At 44.3% G+C, this 19352-nt stretch overlaps 1 protein-coding gene across 1 annotated transcript in view; it reads right to left on the bottom strand.

The window, feature by feature from the left end:
- Window positions 1-12242, bottom strand: part of LOC112116529 (caspase-8-like) — a 13868-nt gene extending 1626 nt beyond the window's left edge. Inside the window, exons 1-9 of the mRNA XM_026647775.1 lie at window positions 12207-12242; window positions 11993-12058; window positions 8761-9099; window positions 7224-7329; window positions 5642-5780; window positions 3366-3425; window positions 2722-2813; window positions 1863-1974; window positions 44-234 (exon numbers count right to left, since the gene is read on the bottom strand). Of these exons, the coding sequence (XP_026503560.1) occupies window positions 44-234; window positions 1863-1974; window positions 2722-2813; window positions 3366-3425; window positions 5642-5780; window positions 7224-7329; window positions 8761-9071 (1011 nt within the window). The 5' untranslated portion in view covers window positions 9072-9099; window positions 11993-12058; window positions 12207-12242. The remainder of the gene's footprint in view (window positions 1-43; window positions 235-1862; window positions 1975-2721; window positions 2814-3365; window positions 3426-5641; window positions 5781-7223; window positions 7330-8760; window positions 9100-11992; window positions 12059-12206) is intronic.
- Between the last annotated feature and the right edge of the window lie 7110 nt (window positions 12243-19352).

The following is a 19352-nucleotide window of genomic DNA, read 5'->3' as shown; positions in this document are numbered from 1 at the left end:
TTTACCTTCCTCTATAAAGATCCCGTGTGCTTTGTATGGGCATAACAGAATTCCAATCTGTCCCACGTACTTTACCTTTTTCGCCATGTGAGAGTAAGCAGCAAATGAAACAGTCCATGTTGCTATGGTCCATGTTGCTATACTTTTTGATTGTATTACAGATTTCCTCTGCTTCTAGGTTTCGGTGCTCAATTGTCTCAAACTGAAGCCACTCAAAGACCCGTTTCAGAGCCTCTGGAAGAGAAAGGGAGAGGGAGAGTCAGCACTCATTTAACATAAAGAAACAGAAGAGAGGGAAGAAGATGAAACTGTAGCAGGCACTGCACTGGAGAACAAGAGACACTGTCAGGCAGTTTGGAAAGTGTTACAGTCCCACGAAGAAGCCCACCTTATTGTTCCACACCCTGTCAGTCCTCTTGGATCAAAATGATATTGCCCTAGCAAGAAATACACAGCTATTCATTTACTCCTGATGCCTTTGCCTTGAGCATCATGCTGGCCTCCCAGAAAAAAGCAGGTTTTACTTCAATAGCAATTAATCATTATACATAATGAGAGTTTAGTTTGTTTAAGCATCTTTCACCAACTTCATGCTGCCCAGAGATTTGAGATACTTATGAATAGCTCTTGATAAAACAAGAGAATGATGATGTACTTATTTAAGGCTGGATTTTGCCACTCTTCCAAGGAGTAATTCCTTATTCTGCAAATAATCCTGTTGAAATTAACTACTCTGGGCAGAGCAAGAGCAGCAGAATCTGGCTCTTAACAAAGGTAAGGACCTACACAGTTTTCCCAGTAGCCGCTGACTTAGCTTTGTAATGGGCGAGAAGAGTCTCCTAGAGAGAAGAGGGTGACTGGGAAACGAGCAACTGGAAAGGGGTCAGAGTTAAAATTCAGCCATATATGCTTTTTTAAGATGCGGCGTTAAAAAGGAAGGATGTGTGGATTCAGATAGACATGGAGTTATTGCAGAAGGAAGGGCTTAGAGGCAAATGGCAAGATGATAAGATAGTTGGATTTGTTTGAGCATTGCTGCAACCAGATGTGTCTATCTACTGGATCAGAACACTTTCTAACTGGCAGTGTGGTCTCCTTATATCCTCCAGTTGCAGACTGTAGGTTAAGCGAACACAGAATTGAGAGCTTAAGGACTTTATGGCAGTTCTAAGAACTATTAAAAAAAAGAGAGAGAAAGAGAAGTCATCAAGCAGAAAGACAACATAGCAGAAAAGGCACACACATATATACACACTCTATAAACAATAGCTTGTACCCAGAACAGAAAGACTTTCCTTCCTTAAACTACATTTTTAGCATATTCTGTCCAAGAGAGTAAAAAGAAGTCTGTCAGCTATAAACAGACAAATTCTACTGGAGGAATTGACAAGGAGACTAAAAGGGGTGTTTTTACAGCAAGATAACTAATCTGAGTCAGCTCTCAGGCTGTAAAATCCTGGCAGAGACAGTGTACTGCCCTGTAGGGAGGTGAGGTCATCCACAGGTCGGGAGTGTAGTGCTGACCTCACCTAACAACTATAAGGTAAAAACTACTTGTATCTCCATTAGGCTTTTATAGGGAGAAAGCTAACACGGGTTAATTATCAAGCTGTAATAAGACCACCCTTTTTGGCAGTGAAGAGACAGCCTAAATACTGTAGCTTTTCTGATACCATAATGGCCGACATGTCTGTCAGACCAACCATGGAGGGAAGGGAGCTTGGTGAGAGTGGTCTTGTGAAAGGAAAGAGTGACAACACCTTAGGTTATCCATTCTACAAAGGAGGGTAGATTAAATGGTTCCCTCAGACAAAGTCCAACTTTGAAAACCCCCACAGTAGTTCAACAAGCAAAATATTTACCAGCATCTTTGTCTGTGCCTCTCCTGGTTTCATCTGGATTTTTAAAATCAGAGTTGTTCAGTATCACACAATAGCCATGAGGATTATTGTCCATCGTGTAGGGGTTCTCGAGCTGTAGAGATGTACAGAGCATAATGACAAGATCGCAAAAGCAGCATAAAGAGCTGTGGGTTTTAAGGTACCCAAAAGAGAAATGGGACTAAGCACAGATTGTTACCCTGCTTCATCTAAGCCCCACAGACATACCACAGGCTGGGGGGCTGGGGACGCGGTGCAGGGGAAGTCTGTGAATCTAAGACAGCTCTAACCTCTGCCTGAAGGGGGATGGAAGGGAGTGGGGAAATAAGAACCCTATTTCCTCCCCCCTGAGCACTCCCTCCCTCCCCCATGGCGAGATTAGTGTTCTGGAGTAGAGGGAACAGGAGCAGGTGTTTGTCCCCAGCCCAACACCCCCCCCCAAGAGCACGTAGTGGGGGCTACCTTTGAGATTCCTGCTCCCTCCCTCCTTTGCTTGGTGTGGTTCAGTGGTTCTTATCCATTGTTTCAGCATGATTTGAGGGAGGGAGAGATTGCTTAACCATGACTGCCGGAAACTCTCCATTTGCTTCAGGGTGTCCTGGTGGTTCTCTTCCCCTCGCCCCCCTTCCCCAATGGCAGACATTGCTCTGTTTCCTGCCACTAACCCTAATGGGGTGTTGATCCTCAGGCAACACAGCAAAGGGTGGGGCTTACTCTTGTATTCTGGATGAGGGCTCCCTAGGGCCTCACCAACAATTGTAGGGGGGTTTGTAAATGGGATTTATGCCCATCAGGGTCAGGAGGAGAGCAGCAGTTCAAGGTAAACATCAGGATTTCTCACCTTTGGCACTGACACTGGTTCCTTTGATCCCGATTCACCTGGGCCTGCAAATGCACATGTTTTAGGGCAGGGAACTTCCTGGTGAATATGACCTACAAGGGGCACGAAAGGACATTTAGAGTCAAAAGGGATGTCTTAACTTTAACATAATTCAGTACAAAGAATGGTATCCAAATGATCTGAAGGAGAGGGGTGGGGACAACTTCCAACCCCTAAAACATGGAGAACTGCTCACATTTTCATCATTGTTTACCACTAAGATAACATCTATACCTTAGCACCTATGGGCCTACCACTGCTTAACATCAGGTTGGTTTTAGGTGTATTTAGTTAGCGATGATTAGTCCTATTTTTAACCATATGAATCAAGAGGCTGAGTCTCCATGGCACTGACCATGAAATCTGTACAGGCTTCAGAATCTAGATGGGAAACAACGCGGGCAACAAACATCTTCACGGATAGGACAGTGACCGGACTCTTAGCTAAGTTACATTTAACCAAGTGAGCCTATGTTCTAGTTCATACAGGAATTAATTCAGGGAAAGTCTTAAGGCCTGTGTTATACAGGAGACCAGACCTGATCACAAGGGTCTCTTCTGGCCTTATAATTTATTAATCTACTTAAGGAGCGGTAACAAAATACCTTCGCTAAATGTCAGGCTCTGAAAAGGAGGTTCCAAGCTCGTGATCAATTCATCTGGGGCTGAAACGGGAAGAGACAAGAAGAATGATGGACAAATTCAACTGAGGCTATCCCAGGTCTCAGTGCAGCAAGACTCTCAAGGCATCAGGTTAGCTACACGCCTAGTCTTCAACAGAAACTACCCTGAAGTCTTAAAGGACAAACAGCCTGGGCAGACGAAGCAACTCATCCAGTATACATACAATTCTGGTGAGCCTCACTCTCTCTAAACTGTCAATACATTAGATCATGATCAACTGACACCAGTTTTCAACATGGGAAAGAAACCCTGTGGCTGTACCAGTTCTGCAGCTTCTTCGTTATATTTGTCACGTCCCACTGAATAAGAGTTCCCTTGAGGTTTTATTTTTAGATATTGGAGGAGATCCCTTTTCCCATTAGTGACTGATGATTCTCTTCTCTTCCCCTCCAGGAATGGGTTCCCCTCGTGCCCTCCTGGTGATGGATTAGCCCATTGACAGGTTGACCATTTCTGTTGCCCTGGGCTGAGATAAAGGCCCTGTCTATACTACAGAAATAACAATATTTAAACAGGATTGTGAAAAATGGTTGTAACACAGGCATCTACTAGGGTTAAAACATAATTCTCCATCACGGTTATGACTGGGGATGTAAATAGGGTTTAAAATAGTATCAGTTAAACAGTTAACCGTTAAGAAGTTCACATAGGCGGGAAACTAGGAGTACAAGGGGTACCGGCTGCCGGTCCCACGTCCCAGGAGCAGAGCTGGCAGCAGAGTTTAATCATTAACCAAAACCAATAAGACTGATGCTTATCAGTTAACCAGTAAAATTTTTACATCCCTAGTTATGACATTTTTGTACTATCTAGACCAGCAAAAATAAGTCATAATCATGTTTAAACATGGCTGTGCTGAAAAGGTATTTTTTTGTAGTGGCAACAGGGCTGAAAAATATGTCCCCTTCCTGCTCCACCTAAAGAGATGAATTAATAATTTTCCCCGTTGGCTACAGTTCTTGTCCACACTGGAAATTCCTGGAAATCTCCCACTGTTGCAATGCTTCTAGAGGTAGCAGTGGGGAGCACGACTGTGTAGACCAGGGGTCGGCAACCTTTCAGAAGTGGTGTGCGAGTCTTCATTTATTCACTCTAATTTAATGTTTTGCATACCAGTAATACATTTTAACGTTTTTAGAAGGTCTCTTTCTATAAGTCTATAATATATAACTAAACTATTGTTGTATGTAAAGTAAATAAGGTTTTTAAAATGTTTAAGAAGCTTCATTTAAAATTAAATTAAAATGCAGAGCCCCCTGGACCGGTGGCCAGGACCTGGGCAGTGTGAGTGCCACTGAAAATCAGCTCGCGTGCCGCCTTCAGCACGCGTGTCATAGGTTGCCTACCCCTGGTGTAGACATCATTCAGGTGCCCACTGACGTTTACTGTACTGTTTACACCTACCCTGAGCGGCATTAGACAACAAGGGGTGGTAAAGCACCAGTGATCTGTTGACACTAGTGCTTCCACTGTTGCTACCGCTGGTGGGAGAATTTTTATAGTCAAGATTAGACACAGCCACTATCTGCCTCAGAGCCATTATCTGCTCTACTCACCAAACAGGCGATGCTTCACAAGTACATCCTAGAATAGCTGGGAGAAAGAGTCCAAATGCTCTGAGAGCCATCCAGGGGGCCTCAGAGAAACACACATGACTAAGCCAAATGCAAATGAGAACCTGCTATGAAAAAATATGTGTATTCTCACTTTCCCCTGGCTGCTGGGTGGTGCCTCTCATTAACTGTTTCCTGAACATTGGGCCTGTCAGGTGAACAAGTCACTGCTTCATCCCCAAAAGCTCATCAAGAACACAGTAACTGGAAGTGCTGGAAATGTCCCAGTTTCTGTTTTAAAGCATTTGGCACCGACTTGAGTAAAAATGCCTCCCTTTCAAAACCTTTCCATGAATCTTCTTTCCAGCCTTTGCACTAGCTCAGGGAAAATAAAGCCTTGCAACTCACTGCCAGCAAAATCTGTAAGTCTACAGACTAGTCTCCCAAGGGAAGCGGTGCAGGTCTCAGTCTTAGAGACATTTAAAACTAGACTGGTCAAAGCACAGAAAAGAATACTATGCAGAACAATTTTTCAATAGTTCCTAAGGGGGCAGACTACATCGAATGTCTCCCTCATCACCACTTCCTTTGATCCTCGGGGCTCAGTCAAAAGAATATTTAACTGGGTAGTTTAAAATCATTACCTTGTGTTTCTACTTCGTAGGTATTAATTTTTTGCGCCAGGTCAGGTCTAACGTCCCGTAAAATACTCTTCAGCACCTTCAATTTGGTTTCATTCATTATCCCAGCTTTTTCCATTTCTATAAAGAGCTTCAATATTGTCTGTTTAAAAAAATATGATTATGTATTAGTTTCAGGTATCACCCCAACATATTAGGCATTTTTCAAACAAAAAGGAAGACAAGGTTCCCTGCTCTGAGGAGAGGACAGGCTGAAGACAGAAACAGACAGAGAATTGGGAGGGTGCGGGGGTGGAGAAATACACCAAGTTAGAAGGTGTTAGCGGGTGTCAAGATGTGAATTAGCCACCTCATGGGAAAATAAATTAAGCTAAGATAGGGGATTTTAGGGCTGGTCTACATATGTTTTTTCTGCACATATGTAACAAAACAGATTTCATTAAAGCAGTGCAAACCACTAATGTAGATACTCTTAAACTGGTTTCGCTTAATCCAGTAATTGACCAAATTAAATTAAACTAGAATAAAAAGTGTAGTATAACCCTGGATAAGTGCATCTCTATTCCAGATGTGTAACAATATGGACTTTTAAAGAACAATTTAGTTACACTGCTGTAGGTTTTCCATTACATAAATTATTCCTAATTACTCCCCAAAATTGTAATTGTATCAGCTAATCTTCCCATAGGGACCAAAGCAGATTTGGGGCTTTTAGGGAGAGTTTTAATGCAGGCCTTGTGGATGATGGACTCAGGAAGGGTGCTTCAAAGATAGTTATTTGTCTATCTAACCTTCACCATACCCTGGGAGGCAGCTAGGTAAGTATCATTATTCCAATGTTACAAATAAGGAAAGGGGCAGAAAGGTTAAGTGACTTTCCCAGGACCACATGAGTCATTGGCAGAACCAGGATTACAATTTAGGATTGTCTGACTCCCAAATCCTGTGCTTTTTCTCCAGACCACATCCTCCTCCTTTGGGTGCCACCCAAACATCAATACCCTGAAAGCAGTGGGTAGAGAAGAGGAGCGTGCTGAATGTGTGGGAGGCAGAGGCAGGGAGATGGATGGTGTGGATAAGACAATGAGAATGTGGGAAAGACTGATGAAATGGTGGGGAAAGGAGACTAAGACAGGAGGGAGAAAGAAGGACCCATTTTCTAATGGAGATCATCTCACAGCTCTTCCACTTACCATGAGCCATCCCCACTGCAGGCTGGGATTTACATGCACCTGTTTTCGCTACCTCCTTCGAGGAAAGAGTTAGACTATGGCTACTACAGACCTTACAGCGGTGCAGCTGAACTGTTGCAGCTGTGCCACTGTAAACTCTCTGTGTAGCCGCTCTAAGCTGACGGGAGAGAGCTCCCGTTGGCTTAACTACTCCAGTCCCTGCTGGCGGTAGCTCTCCCATCGATTTACGCACCGGTGTGCTCAGCACTGTCAGCATAAGCTATGTCGCTCGGGGGGTGGCTAACCACACCATTGAGCAATATAACTTATGTCAATTTAAGGTGTAGCACACCCATAGCCAGAGACTCAGAACCAACTATGCACAAGAAGCCACCACGATCAAGTGTTCTTACAGCATTGTCCTGAAGCTTCTTCTTTGGTAGCTCCTTTTGCAGCAGGAATCTTACACTGGCAACTTCTTCACTAGTTATTTCTTCAGAGATTCTGTAAAGTAGTTGCCTGACAATAAGGGAAGAAAGGAAGCAAATTAGCCAAAATGAAGATTACCTAAATGCTGTCAGGTATGCCCCATGTGCCTGACGGGCTGGTCCACAGTAAAGGGATTTGCTTCATCCTTATCACTGCTATGTACTGTTGTCAGTAGCTACCGGTGTGGTGCTCTGCTCTTGTTCGATGATAATAACAGTCGGCTGCACGTGTGTTCCCTCTGTGTGCTGCCCCAGTTCTGCGCAGATAGCTGACACAGCAAACCCCAAGAGAACCCCCAAAGACCACAGACTCTAGTAAGGTACGAAGGAACCCGAGCCAGGTTTATTGTCAAACGAAGCACAGTAATAGTTTCCCGTAGACTCTACAGGACATACTACGAATTTGTGCCCCCTGGCAATGGACCAGCTCAGGCAGTGGCGGGACTTTTCACTGCCCCCTAGGCCAGACAAAGATGTGCACTCCAGGACCTACTTTTATACAGTTACAGGACAGATTACTCATCCCTACTGACGTATTGAAGTACAGCCCCTTGGCTCATTAGGGTGCTGTCTCCTCCTTTGATCATGTTGTTTCAAACATATCTATCCATCATGTTGTCCTTTTGACCCTGTCTTTAAGATGCACCTGCCTGTTCCTTGTTATCTCTGTGGAGTGTTCTGATGCCATCTTGGCACAAGTTCCTCTTATTAGCACTTATGTGTGGATGCACCTGCTTCTAGCAGCCCTCTTCTTGCCAACTTCTGTGAGTGGGACCTGCCTCTGGCTCACAGCCCAGCTTTTGCTTAGCAATGCCTGGAAGTACTTTGGTTCAGGCTTCAGGCCTCAGACTGGGCCTTTGATGCAAGAGTTTATGTTTCAGGGCCTAATCTTACTACATGTACAACATCCTTGAAAGCCAAGGCTGAGAACAACATCACAGTATCAGAAAATCAGTGCAGTCCAAAGTGAAAATAGTTGCTCTCAGAAGCACTCAGTGGCAATGCTTCCAGGAATGAGACAGTACATAGCACACATCAGGTTGCAAGTAACCTAGGTAAGATTCAGGCTCTGTCTGGATTTAAGAGGACCAAATCCAACCCAAAGCCTGCTTGACCCCTCTCTAGTTACAATACAATACTATGATTGTGAGATAATTTCCAGAAAAAAAACCTTCTTGGAAACTGGGTCTCTTTAGAAAAATGGAGATGTCACTTCTGTCGGAATAGTACCAAGGACACAATCAATAGCATTAGAGCATAGAGCTAAATACCTGTCCTTAAGTGTGCAAGATGCACAGAGCCAGATTGAAAAGAATAAAATTCTCCCTGGATTTGTGTGGGAGATAAAATGGAAGACAATTCAGGTAGGAAACAAGAATGAAGCTGGACATAACAGAACACCTCTACCTCGGCCTTTTAAGCCCAAGAGGCTCCAAAGGGTCCTTATTATCATACTCCATACCTATATGGTGAAACTTTTGCCTTGTTTGGGATTTGAAGCTCCCTCTCCATTTCGTCTCTGCTGGAGCTCAGTTTACCAGTCAGGAGGTCTATGCGGTTTACTCTGAACAGTAGCTCCTTTAAGAAGGACAGATCTTCTTCTTCTATCAGTCCCTTGTTCTGGAGCTTTTGGAAGAAATCCTTGGGATCCTGAATGTCTTCCTGATTCTTCAGTGGGATGTACTCCAGACTCAGAAACTTCAGGGCCATCAGGGTTTCCGAGTCCAGTTCCTCGCTGATGAAGAAGAGAAGCTTGTATATGTCTGCACTCATTTTACGGCTGAGAGATGAGGAATCAGATCTAAACACAAAGTGAGATGATGATGGAATGATGTGATTGATGGGCGAGGTCAACACAATTACAAAGGAGTCACGTCACGTGGAATGCACCATAATAAATGGATACATGCTACAAAATACACATCTGATGTCCCCCTGTCATAGTTCTGATGTTAGGTCTCTTTTGTCCCCTTTCAATTCATCAGCTTTAGGAATCTGCACTTGGGAATAGAAGCAAAGGTAAGAGAAAATGTCATGGAAACAAGCTCCTCCTGCTTTCCCTGGGAGGATGTTTGGGGTTTTCTGGCAGCAGAATCAATCCAGCTGCATGCAAATGCTTCCTTTTTTCTGTCCTAGATCCTGCCTGTTGTTCTTTTGAAAGTCAGCATTATTCTTTTTCTAGAGATTCAGTGCTACCCAGAAGCAAGATCCATAGATCGGACACCCGTTTCCCCTCGATCTAAAATCAACAAAGTGTCTGAGCAATAAATGAGACCCATGGACACTACTCCATCACAGATGTAAAAAGAACAGGAGTACTTGTGGCACCTTAGAGACTAACAAATTTATTTGAGCATAAGCTTTCGTGGGCTACAGCCCACTTCTTTAGATGCATAGAACGGAACATATAGTAAGGAGATATACATACATACAGAACATGAACATGGTCCACCTTTTCATGTTCTGTATGTATGTATATCTCCTTACTATATGTTCCGTTCTATGCATCCGAAGAAGTGAGCTGTAGCCCACAAAAGCTTATGCTCAAATAAATTTGTTAGTCTCTAAGGTGCCACAAGTACTCCTGGTCTTTTTGTGTATACAGACTAACACGGCTGCTACTCTGAAACCTGTCATCACAGATGTGTGTCTCAATTGTAGTAAAAGCTTCCCTAAGCTACTACTGCTTCTATAAACATTTTTTTTTCTGGCCCCTGCAGGTCCCTGCAACCAGGCCACTCCAATGTAGACAGGAAAGATAATTCACTTTATACTTGTTGTCTCCAGCACTTGCAAACTACAGCTCACTTACAAGCTAAGCTATTTACTATCACACTGCACATTTGTAAGATATAGATCAGCTAAAGAGCATACTGATCATTTCCAAAGCTCAATCAGGGGCTAGAGCCACACGTTTCCCATTTCACTGTGCACCTAAAGCCCCCAGTGACCTTTGAATTCTCAGTCCTGGATTACAGTTAGGGCAGGACACAAGTACAGTAGAACCTCAGAATTACGAACTGACCAGTCAACCACATACTTCATTTGGAACTGGAAGTACGCAATCAGGCAGCGGGCGGGGGAGGCAAATACAGTTCAGTACTGTGTTAAATGTAAACTACTAAAAAAATAAAGGGAAAGCAGCATTTTTCTTCTGCATAGTAAAGTTTCAAAGCTGTATTAAGTCAATGTTCAGTTGTAAACATTTGAAAAAACAACCGTAATGTTTTGTTCAGAATTAGGAACATTTCAGAGTTATAAACCACCTCCATTCCTGAGCTGTTCATAACTCTGAGGTTCTACTGTACTGAATTTAGAACGGGCCTCTGAATTTGGGAATATGGAGCATGAGGCTCCAAAAATCCTCAGCCCATAGTGTGGGAACAGCCGCATATGCTGCTAGTCTGTCTGCCTCATTGCAGAGCGTGCCAGTCAGTGCTCTGCTCCCTCTGTGACAGCACAGGCAGAAGGGCCATCCAGGGATATCGGAGGAGGGTGAGGGTTTGGGAGGAAGAATCTATGGGGTGGCTGAAGTTCTTTGAGTGGGCCCTGTGGGGGACCCCCTCTTAGCATGCCTGGAAGGTCTCTCTCCTCCTGTCTTTTTCATTTGGGCACCATTCTGAGACTGAAATTGCGAGAGAACATTTAGTATGGCAACCCTTTGCAAGAGCAAGCCAGTCTCCCACTGTCAGATGAGTCAGTAATCTATGTGTATGGTGGCAGTGTCCAACCCCCCCATGAGGTCAGGCTTGCCCCTTGCAGTTGGTCTCTTCGAACACAGGGCAGCTTTGTGTAGACCAGGGTTTGTGATTCTGAGGTAAAGAGTTGACTGGTTGCCAAATAAACTTGAGTTAATTAATATAATTGTAAATGCTAATCCAGACACTCTGCAATAATTTGTTCCATGACACAAACATTTGTGGCTGATTTGAGGACCCATTTTAAGGTAGACTGCAAAGGTTTGAGGAGTGTATGGATTAGCATTCACAATCGTGTGTGTTAACTTGAGTTAATTGGCAATCATTTAACTGGTTACTATACAGTAGGACCTTAAACTCTTGTCTAGAAAAACCCAGTAAAACTCACTCCCTGTCCTACAGAGCACACTATCTAAAGCTCTGTTCCCCGATGCTCATTTCTCTTTTAAATGTATGCAAAATTAGTTTAGAAACAGATGAGAATCTGCACCTCTGGGCCATATGAAAACTAATGAGAATAGGCACATGAGTCATTCAGACAGGAGTCGGTGCTTTCAGCTGCTTGATCTTATTTGCTACTTCTCTGAAAAAAAAGAGAATACACACTTGATAGCTAATTGTCAATACAGGATTGAGGGAACAGGTCTCATCTGACACACGTGCATACCCCTAGATTAAGGTATAAGCAATTTATAGCCATAAAAACGATCTTTACTGTAAAGGGAATTAAATTAATTTCACTTTCACTTTCAAACTTTCTATAACCTTTGAATGCTATAGTTTATATACGTATACAGAATAGACAGTATATCTGCATCTGTGTATGCCTGCCTGTGCGGATAGTGTACTAAAAATTCTAACTCCATTGTCTTCTGGCATTAGATTATAATCCAAAACAGGGAAAGAGAAAAACTAGAAAGAGATATTGGTCTAGCAAAACTCGGTTGCCTTCAAACATAAAATGATATTGAAGTTAAGGATGTTGATTTCACTTACTTTTGGGGTCAGGCAGATCAGTGGATGAAATGTCTCTGGATCTTGTTCCTAGCAAAACTCAGTTGCCTTCAAACATAAAATGAGATTGAAGTTAAGGATATTGATTTCACTTACTTTTGGGGTCAGGCAGATCAGTGGATGAAATTTCCTAGCAAAACTCAGTTCCCTTCAAACATAAAATGAGATTGAATTTAAGGGTGTGGATTTCACTTACTTTTGGAGTCAGTCAGCTCAGTGGATCTTGTTCCTTCTCAGTCCCAACAGGAAGTCATGCAACAGGAAAGGACTGGTCTCGAGACTGAGTGTATTGTCATGTGACTTATAGTAGTAGGTTAAGTTAAATGACAACAGAATGAAAATTGTGATATCAACACAATGACAATAGAGCTGTTCACTTCCAGAACTTGTCATCATTACAATTTCAGTTAATCAAATACTGCAGACACGGAAACAGAGCTTGTAAAAATAAAACAAATAACTGGTAAAAAAGGGGGGAGTTGGAGCACAGCAGGTAGCATAATCAGGAGACCTCCTAATATGAAGGGAGACTTGAGTTATTTCCTCTAAATGAAGAATTAAAGGGTCAGGAAAAAAACATGCTTGCTTCAAAAAGCTTTTCCACTTTAAAGTTTGTCTCTGTCCCACTTCCCTGCTTTGCCATTGGATCCTTCAGTCCGGGGTGGGCAAACTTTTTGGCCCAAGGGCCACATCTGGGTATAGAAACTGTATGACGGGCCATGAATGGTCACCAAATTGGGGTTGGGGTGAGGGAGGGAGTGAGGGCTCTGGGTGGGGGTGCGGGCTCCGGGATGGGGCCAGAAATGAGGAGTTCAGGGTGCGGGAGGGGGCTCCAGGCTGGGGCGGGGGAGTGCGGGGGTGAGGGCTCCGGCTGGGGGTGCAGGCTCTGGGGTGGGACTGGGAATGAGGAGTTTGGGGTGCAGGAGGATTCTCCGGGATGGGATCGAGGGATTCGGAGGGCGGAAAGGGGGATCAGGGCTGGGGCAGGGAGTTGGAGTGTGGAGAGAGGCTCAGGGGGTGCAGGCTCCGGCCGGCGGTTACCTTAAGTGACTCCCGGAAGCAGCGGCATGTCCCTTCTCCAGCTCCTATGTGAAGGTGTAGCCACGTGGCTCTGAACGCTGCCCCAGCCGCAGGCACCCCCCCCTGCAGCTCCCATTGGCTGCGGTTCCTGGCCAATGGGACCTGCGGGGGTGGCACTTGGGGCAGGGGCGGCGTGCAGAGCAGAGACCCCTGACTGACCCTACGAGTAGGAGCTGGAGGGGGGGCAGGCCACTGCTTCCAGGAACCGCGTGGAGCGGCCTCCGACCCTACTCCCCGGCTGGAGCTCCGGAGCAGGGCAAGCCCCAGACCCCGCTCCCTAGAGGGAGCTTGAGGGCCAAATTAAAACAGCTGGCGGGCCGGATCCGGCCCATGGGCCGTAGTTTGCCTACCCCTGCTTCAGTCCCATCTATCTCACTATAGTGTCCATCTTTTCTATGCAGTTGAATCATTTTTAACATGCAATATTATTTTTTATGGAAAATTATTTTATTTATATAAAAGAAAAAAGGAGAGAGACAGGCACCACCACCAAATACACAACCGGCACTCAGTGAACACATGGAACTGTAAAGTCTAAATGTTCTCTTGAATGGTGTTTCAGAAAGATATATTGTAATGAATTGGTGATTAGCACTGGCCGAAAAATAAGAATTCTGTTTTGCAATATATTTACAGGTTGCAAAATCTGTTTTTGATCCAATGCTGAACAACAAAATTGAGACCTTTCCAAAATTTTCATGAAATCACCAGCAAGGCAGACACAATGCCAAAATAGCCAAGAGCTCAGTGGTTAGGACACTCGCCTCCAAAATTAGGCAGAGGAGGGACGGAGGTTTCAACGAAAAAGAATGAATACATGAAGAGAAAAGATCTCCAAGATCCTCTCCATTTTAGAGAGAGGCACTAGTTTCAATTTCCCTTAGCATTTGAGTTGCTTTTGATTTCCAAGCAATTCTCTTACATATCTTTGTAATTTCCAAATGATCATTCAAAGTTCTTGTTTTAGCTTATCATATGATGCCATCTCTAATTGTAGGCAGATCTGGATTTCACCAGAGGCAGCTCCCTTCCCACCAATATTTGAAGGCAGTGGTTTTCAACCTGTGGTCCGTGGACCCCTGGGAGTCCACAGACTATGGCTAAGATTTCCAAAGGGCTCCGCACCTCCATTTGAAACTTATGAAGGGTCTGCAAATGAAAAAGGGTTGAAAACCACTGTCCTAAGGCTGCTTAGCAGTGCACTTATTCCTGTGACATTACAGCTGTAACTTTTCAGAAGTGCATTGTCTTCAGTGGGGATAATGTCACTCTGGCATTGTCTGTGACCAACACTTAGCTGGAAATAAATCAGGGTTTTCATACTACTACAATCTGTGAACTCATACTCAGCCAAAACAGCAAATCCCCTGTTCTTTTGCCCTTCTATTCCCATTAGTATTGAATGGACAATTCCTAACATATTTTACTGTCCCGGTACTTCACTTATTGGGGGAATATTTTTATGGAAGCTCTAAAACATTAAATATATTGATATATAATACTGTCTTCCTGCCAACACTCTGAAACGTGATTAATTTAACATACTACACGTGTCAAGTTGTCTGGAGTAGCTCACAAATGTGAGTACCAACCTCAGGGCAGACTCTTACAAACCAGGCACAAACCCCAATCTGGGTATGAGTTCTATACTTAGATTTCTCCAACCAAGAGTGAACTCTTCAAGCACTGTAGTAACCTATCCATGGAGCTACCGACAGTCTCCTTGGGTACTCCAGTCTATCTTGTCACCCAGGCAAACTTGTCTGTTGTGATAGATGGTCCCTTACACCAAAAATCATAACAAGACTTAGGTTACTCCCAGTCCTAAAGGACCAATCACTTGCCCCAGGTCAATTGTACCTCAGATCTCTCACCAAAGACAACGCTTGTAACCAGTCCTATAATAAACTATCTAAAGATTTATTAACTTAAAAAAGAAATGAGAGTTATTTACAAGGTTAAATAAGGTAAACACATACAAACACATGAGTTATAGGCTTAGGTTTCAAAAAGTAATAGCAGCTGCTGTAATATCCCAAACTCTCTATGTCCTTTAGGGCTAACCCCAGCTAAACAGCCAGGGATCCCTTGCTTATGCTTAAAAGTCTTATTCTCTCCCTGAAGTCAAAGCAGCATAGGGATGACACATTCTTCTTGACAGGGATTTTTATTCCCTTCCCCAGAGTTCAAGATGCGATAGGACCAGCATTGGTGCATGTCCAATCTTCATGGGTGTGGGGGAAACAATCAACAAAGTCTTTTAATCCACTGATGTTCCACAAAGGTTTGTCTGGTGTCTATTGGTCTTCTTCTGTTGGGCAGGAGATGACAACTCTTGTGGCAGTATTTCACACTTGGCAATGCTTCTCTCCTGACTGTGGTGGTTTCCAGTTTCATAGCAAGCCCTTTTATAGTTACAGCGTGAACACTTCGTATAACATGGGAAATTGATGCAATGCAGCAACTCACAAGCATTTCATAAAGTCCAAACATATCTCTATAAATCTAATACCTATTTTAATAATTCTAACACACAGGTGAGCTAGCCTAGACTAGTTTGCAGCTACGCCTTTGTCAGTGTTCAGTGAGGCCTAGGTGTAGGAGCAGGATTTTATAATTGTACTATGAGAATTAATGTATGATTTGATTTCATCCTGCCAGCCATCCTTTTTGAATAGCAAAAAGGAATGACAGACCAGAACCATCCTTATGACTGATTATGGTCACCCTTTTGTTTTAGGACAAGTTATAATGTCTACTATGGTTTCCTATATGTATTACAAATTAGGCACTCTAGTTAAGTATACATTTCTTGTTTTAAGGTTTAGAAAGTAAGAGACAGGATCTTGTATTGTGTCTATGTTAAGGAGATTAGAGGAATGTTGAGGGCCTGAAGCCCCAATGTGAATTGTTTTAGTTATAAGATTTAGCAAGGCTTGATTTACAATGTATTCTGCTGAATATAAAATACTGCTGTCTGTATACCTTTGAAGGTTTCTGTAAGAGATTGTTTGTGTGAATGAGGAATGCATGCATCAGGAAAAGATAAGGTGTGAAAGCCATCACAAATGTCCAGATGGTCAAGAAAAAGTGAGAGACTTGGAAAGACCAGGAGACAATCAGAAAATATCCATTGTATCCGATGCCTAACATGTTAGCAGCATTGACGACCTCAGAGGTGAGGCAGGCACCCCCGAAGGCGTGACAACAAATAGGAGATAACGATGGGAAGCCCGACAATAACCATCAAATGATAACAGCAGAAAACTCCAAGATTAACACCACAATAACCTGTAACGACAAATATGGATGGAAAAAGGTGCAAAAGCGAGACAAAAACCAAATTAGTCCAAACAAAAAGGATTGCCATTGTTATTCAAGGACTACAAATAGGAGATAACGATGGGAAGATCGTGCCTGGTAAACAAAAACATCGTGGAACTGGAAATCAATGAACTAAAATTAGTGAGCTGGAAACTAGGTCTAATTGGTGGACAAAATAATGAGAGGACAGGCTATTCCACCCATCACTCCCTTTTGGGTCCTTAATGAAAGAAACTTGGGAAGAAATGTTGGTTATTGGAGCAAGCTCTATTGACCTGCCTGGCAACCTTTCTGAACTTCCCTGCTCAGGTGGTCCAAGGGACCCTGGGATACCCACCCACACTGCACTGCTCACATCAGTGCAGCGTGCTGCTACATGCATATAAGGATTGTGCCATACTACGGCGTAAGCACAGCAGTGTGAATACATCCCACTGAAATAGCTGTATGGCTTTAACTAACTCAGGGTATGTCTACACCCAGCCGCTAGTTCGGCGCCTGGGAATCGAAGTTCTGGGTTCGACTTATAGCGTCTTGTCTGGACGCGATAAGTCGAACCAGGAAGTGATCACCGTCGACTGTGGTACTCCAGCTATATGAGAGGAGTACCGCGGCGTCGACGGGGGAGCCTGCCTGCCGCATGTGGACTGAGGTAAATTCGAACTAAGGTACTTCGAACTTCAGCTACGTTATTCACGTAGCTGAAGTTGCGTACCTTAGTTTGAATTGGGGGGTAAGTGTAGACCAGGCCTCAGTGTCAATGATACTGGTGCAACATGTGTGTGTAGACAAGCCCTCACCATGGGGGGAGATTGTGGCAGTAGCATAAATTGAAGTTACCAATCTACGGGCACAGTCCTGTGGAAACAAATCAAGATGGGAGGCAACCTAGGACCTTCTGCCCACTGTTAACCCCCTTGGTACTTTAACTGGAAAATAACTGTGCAGAGCTCTCTCCAGAAAGAGGACACAGAGCAAGGAGGTATTCCCTATCTATTTAGCACAACCATAGAGATGCAATCAGGCTCCCACAGAACTCTGGGGATGAAGCAGAAATCAGAGCCACACTGCCCAGGGCTGAAGCCCTCAAGCTTTGTCTTCGCTTCCTCCCTGCCCCCGGGTGGTGGGGCTCAGACTGGGGTCATGTAGTAATTTTTGTTGTCAGAAGAGGGTCACAATGTACTGAAGTTTGAGAAACCCTGCTATAGAGATCAGAATTCACAGGCAGGCCCCAACAGCCTGCAAATGAAGATGCCACTGGCCAGGGTGCCACTGTTTTGCCTCAGCAAATGTATTCTAATACCTCAGGTCTGGCAAGGGCAAGGCCATTTGCTAAAATCCTAATAGTGCAAATTAAGAATTTCTTTCCCCTATCCTCCTGATACTGTAGTGCTAGGTGATACTATCACCCAAATCCCAACTTGAACCTGAAACAATTCTGCAAGAAGAACATTTAAAAAGAGCAGCTGCTAATCAATACTTTCCATAATTGAACCTGAGCAGCTCTCCAGTTTATGGAATTATGGGATGATCTTGGAGCAGATAAGACATTTTGGGTCACATTCACTGTGGCCACTGAAGTGAGCAATGTTGGCCAGCTGTAGACAATGGGAGAACTTAGGCTGAGGTCTTCAGATGGTACTTGGCTAGCACAAATATCACACTATATTGCAAACACGAGAGTGTACACAAAATAAACGCTTATAACAAAATATGACATTGTCCCAATACACTTGGCACAATGTTCCAATTAAAATAAAACTGCCAAGAGCTACTGTCTCTTGGACAGAGTGTTTTAAGAAAATCTAGAGGCTAAGCCAAAGCAGACCACCACTCAGAAGACCAGGGGTCTCAAACTCAATTTACCTTAGGGCCAGTGCCAGTCCTCAAATCCTCCCAGCGGGCCAATAATGTCACTGAAGATGGTGTTCACACCACCTCCCAGCCCGTTTCCCACCATTTTCCCTCGCTTCCTTGGCCTCATGCTGCCCCGGCTGACTTCGCCCAGCGACTAGTGACGCTGCCTCCATGGCTGACTCTGCCCGGCAACTAATGATAGTATCTCGGTCCCTCTCCCCCAGCCAATGGGAGCTGCGGGGGCGGTGCCTGTAGGAGACAGCCAGCAGCGTGGCTGCATGCGTCTCTCTTCGGCCGCCGGCAACAGCAGGGATAGGGAACCGCTTGCAGGGAGTGGAGCTGCCCAAGGTGAATGACACGTTGCCGAGTGCAACCCCTGGGAGGGTCCCAGGAGCAGCAGGATGGAGCAACGATGCGGGGAGGGGCATGTGAATGTCTCCTGCCTGCTCCGCCCCTACCCCCCTCAGCTGGCAGCCATGAGGGCCAGATGAAACAACTTTTAAAAACGTTTCCACGGGCTGCAGTGGGAAGGTTCTCAGGCTGCAGATGACTGCAGGCCAGGACTTTGAGACCCCTGCAGAAGACCATCTCACAAACTCGAAACTGGGCCAAAAAAGTTGTTCTAACTGGAGACACCCATCAGAAGCAGCTCTGCTACAGGCATAAGAAAGAGAGAATGAATTTGGTGGACTATACAACCTTTTAGAAATTATTTAAGTTTCTACCCCAGTAGTAGGCTTGTGTGCCCCACCACAACGCAGTTCCGGGGTTTAATTACTGGCCCTTCCTCTCTATACTAGCATGAGTTGGAAATGTAATGGAGGTAACATACTCAATTCTTCTGGCTAATTAAAGGAAGTACTGAAAACAGAACCCCCTCCATACCTGTTTGGCCAGAGGAATGGCTAGTCATGATTAAGGTGGCTAGGGAACTAAAGGAGTCCCAGAGGGAAGGCTATTTTCCAGGGAACAAAGGCATTAGCAAGATCACCACCTACCAACAGAGCAGGTCCATCTCTGACTAGGAAATGTTTCTCTTTTGGTGTTTGTGGTTAGTGTGAATGAGCCTGTGAGACCTTTC

The sequence above is a fragment of the Terrapene carolina genome, unplaced genomic scaffold, assembly GCF_002925995.2.
Source record: "Terrapene carolina triunguis isolate 2854851 unplaced genomic scaffold, T_m_triunguis-2.0 Scaffold62, whole genome shotgun sequence".
In the NCBI taxonomy this organism is placed as follows: domain Eukaryota; kingdom Metazoa; phylum Chordata; order Testudines; family Emydidae; genus Terrapene; species Terrapene triunguis.
This window is presented reverse-complemented; position numbering and strand designations above follow the sequence as displayed.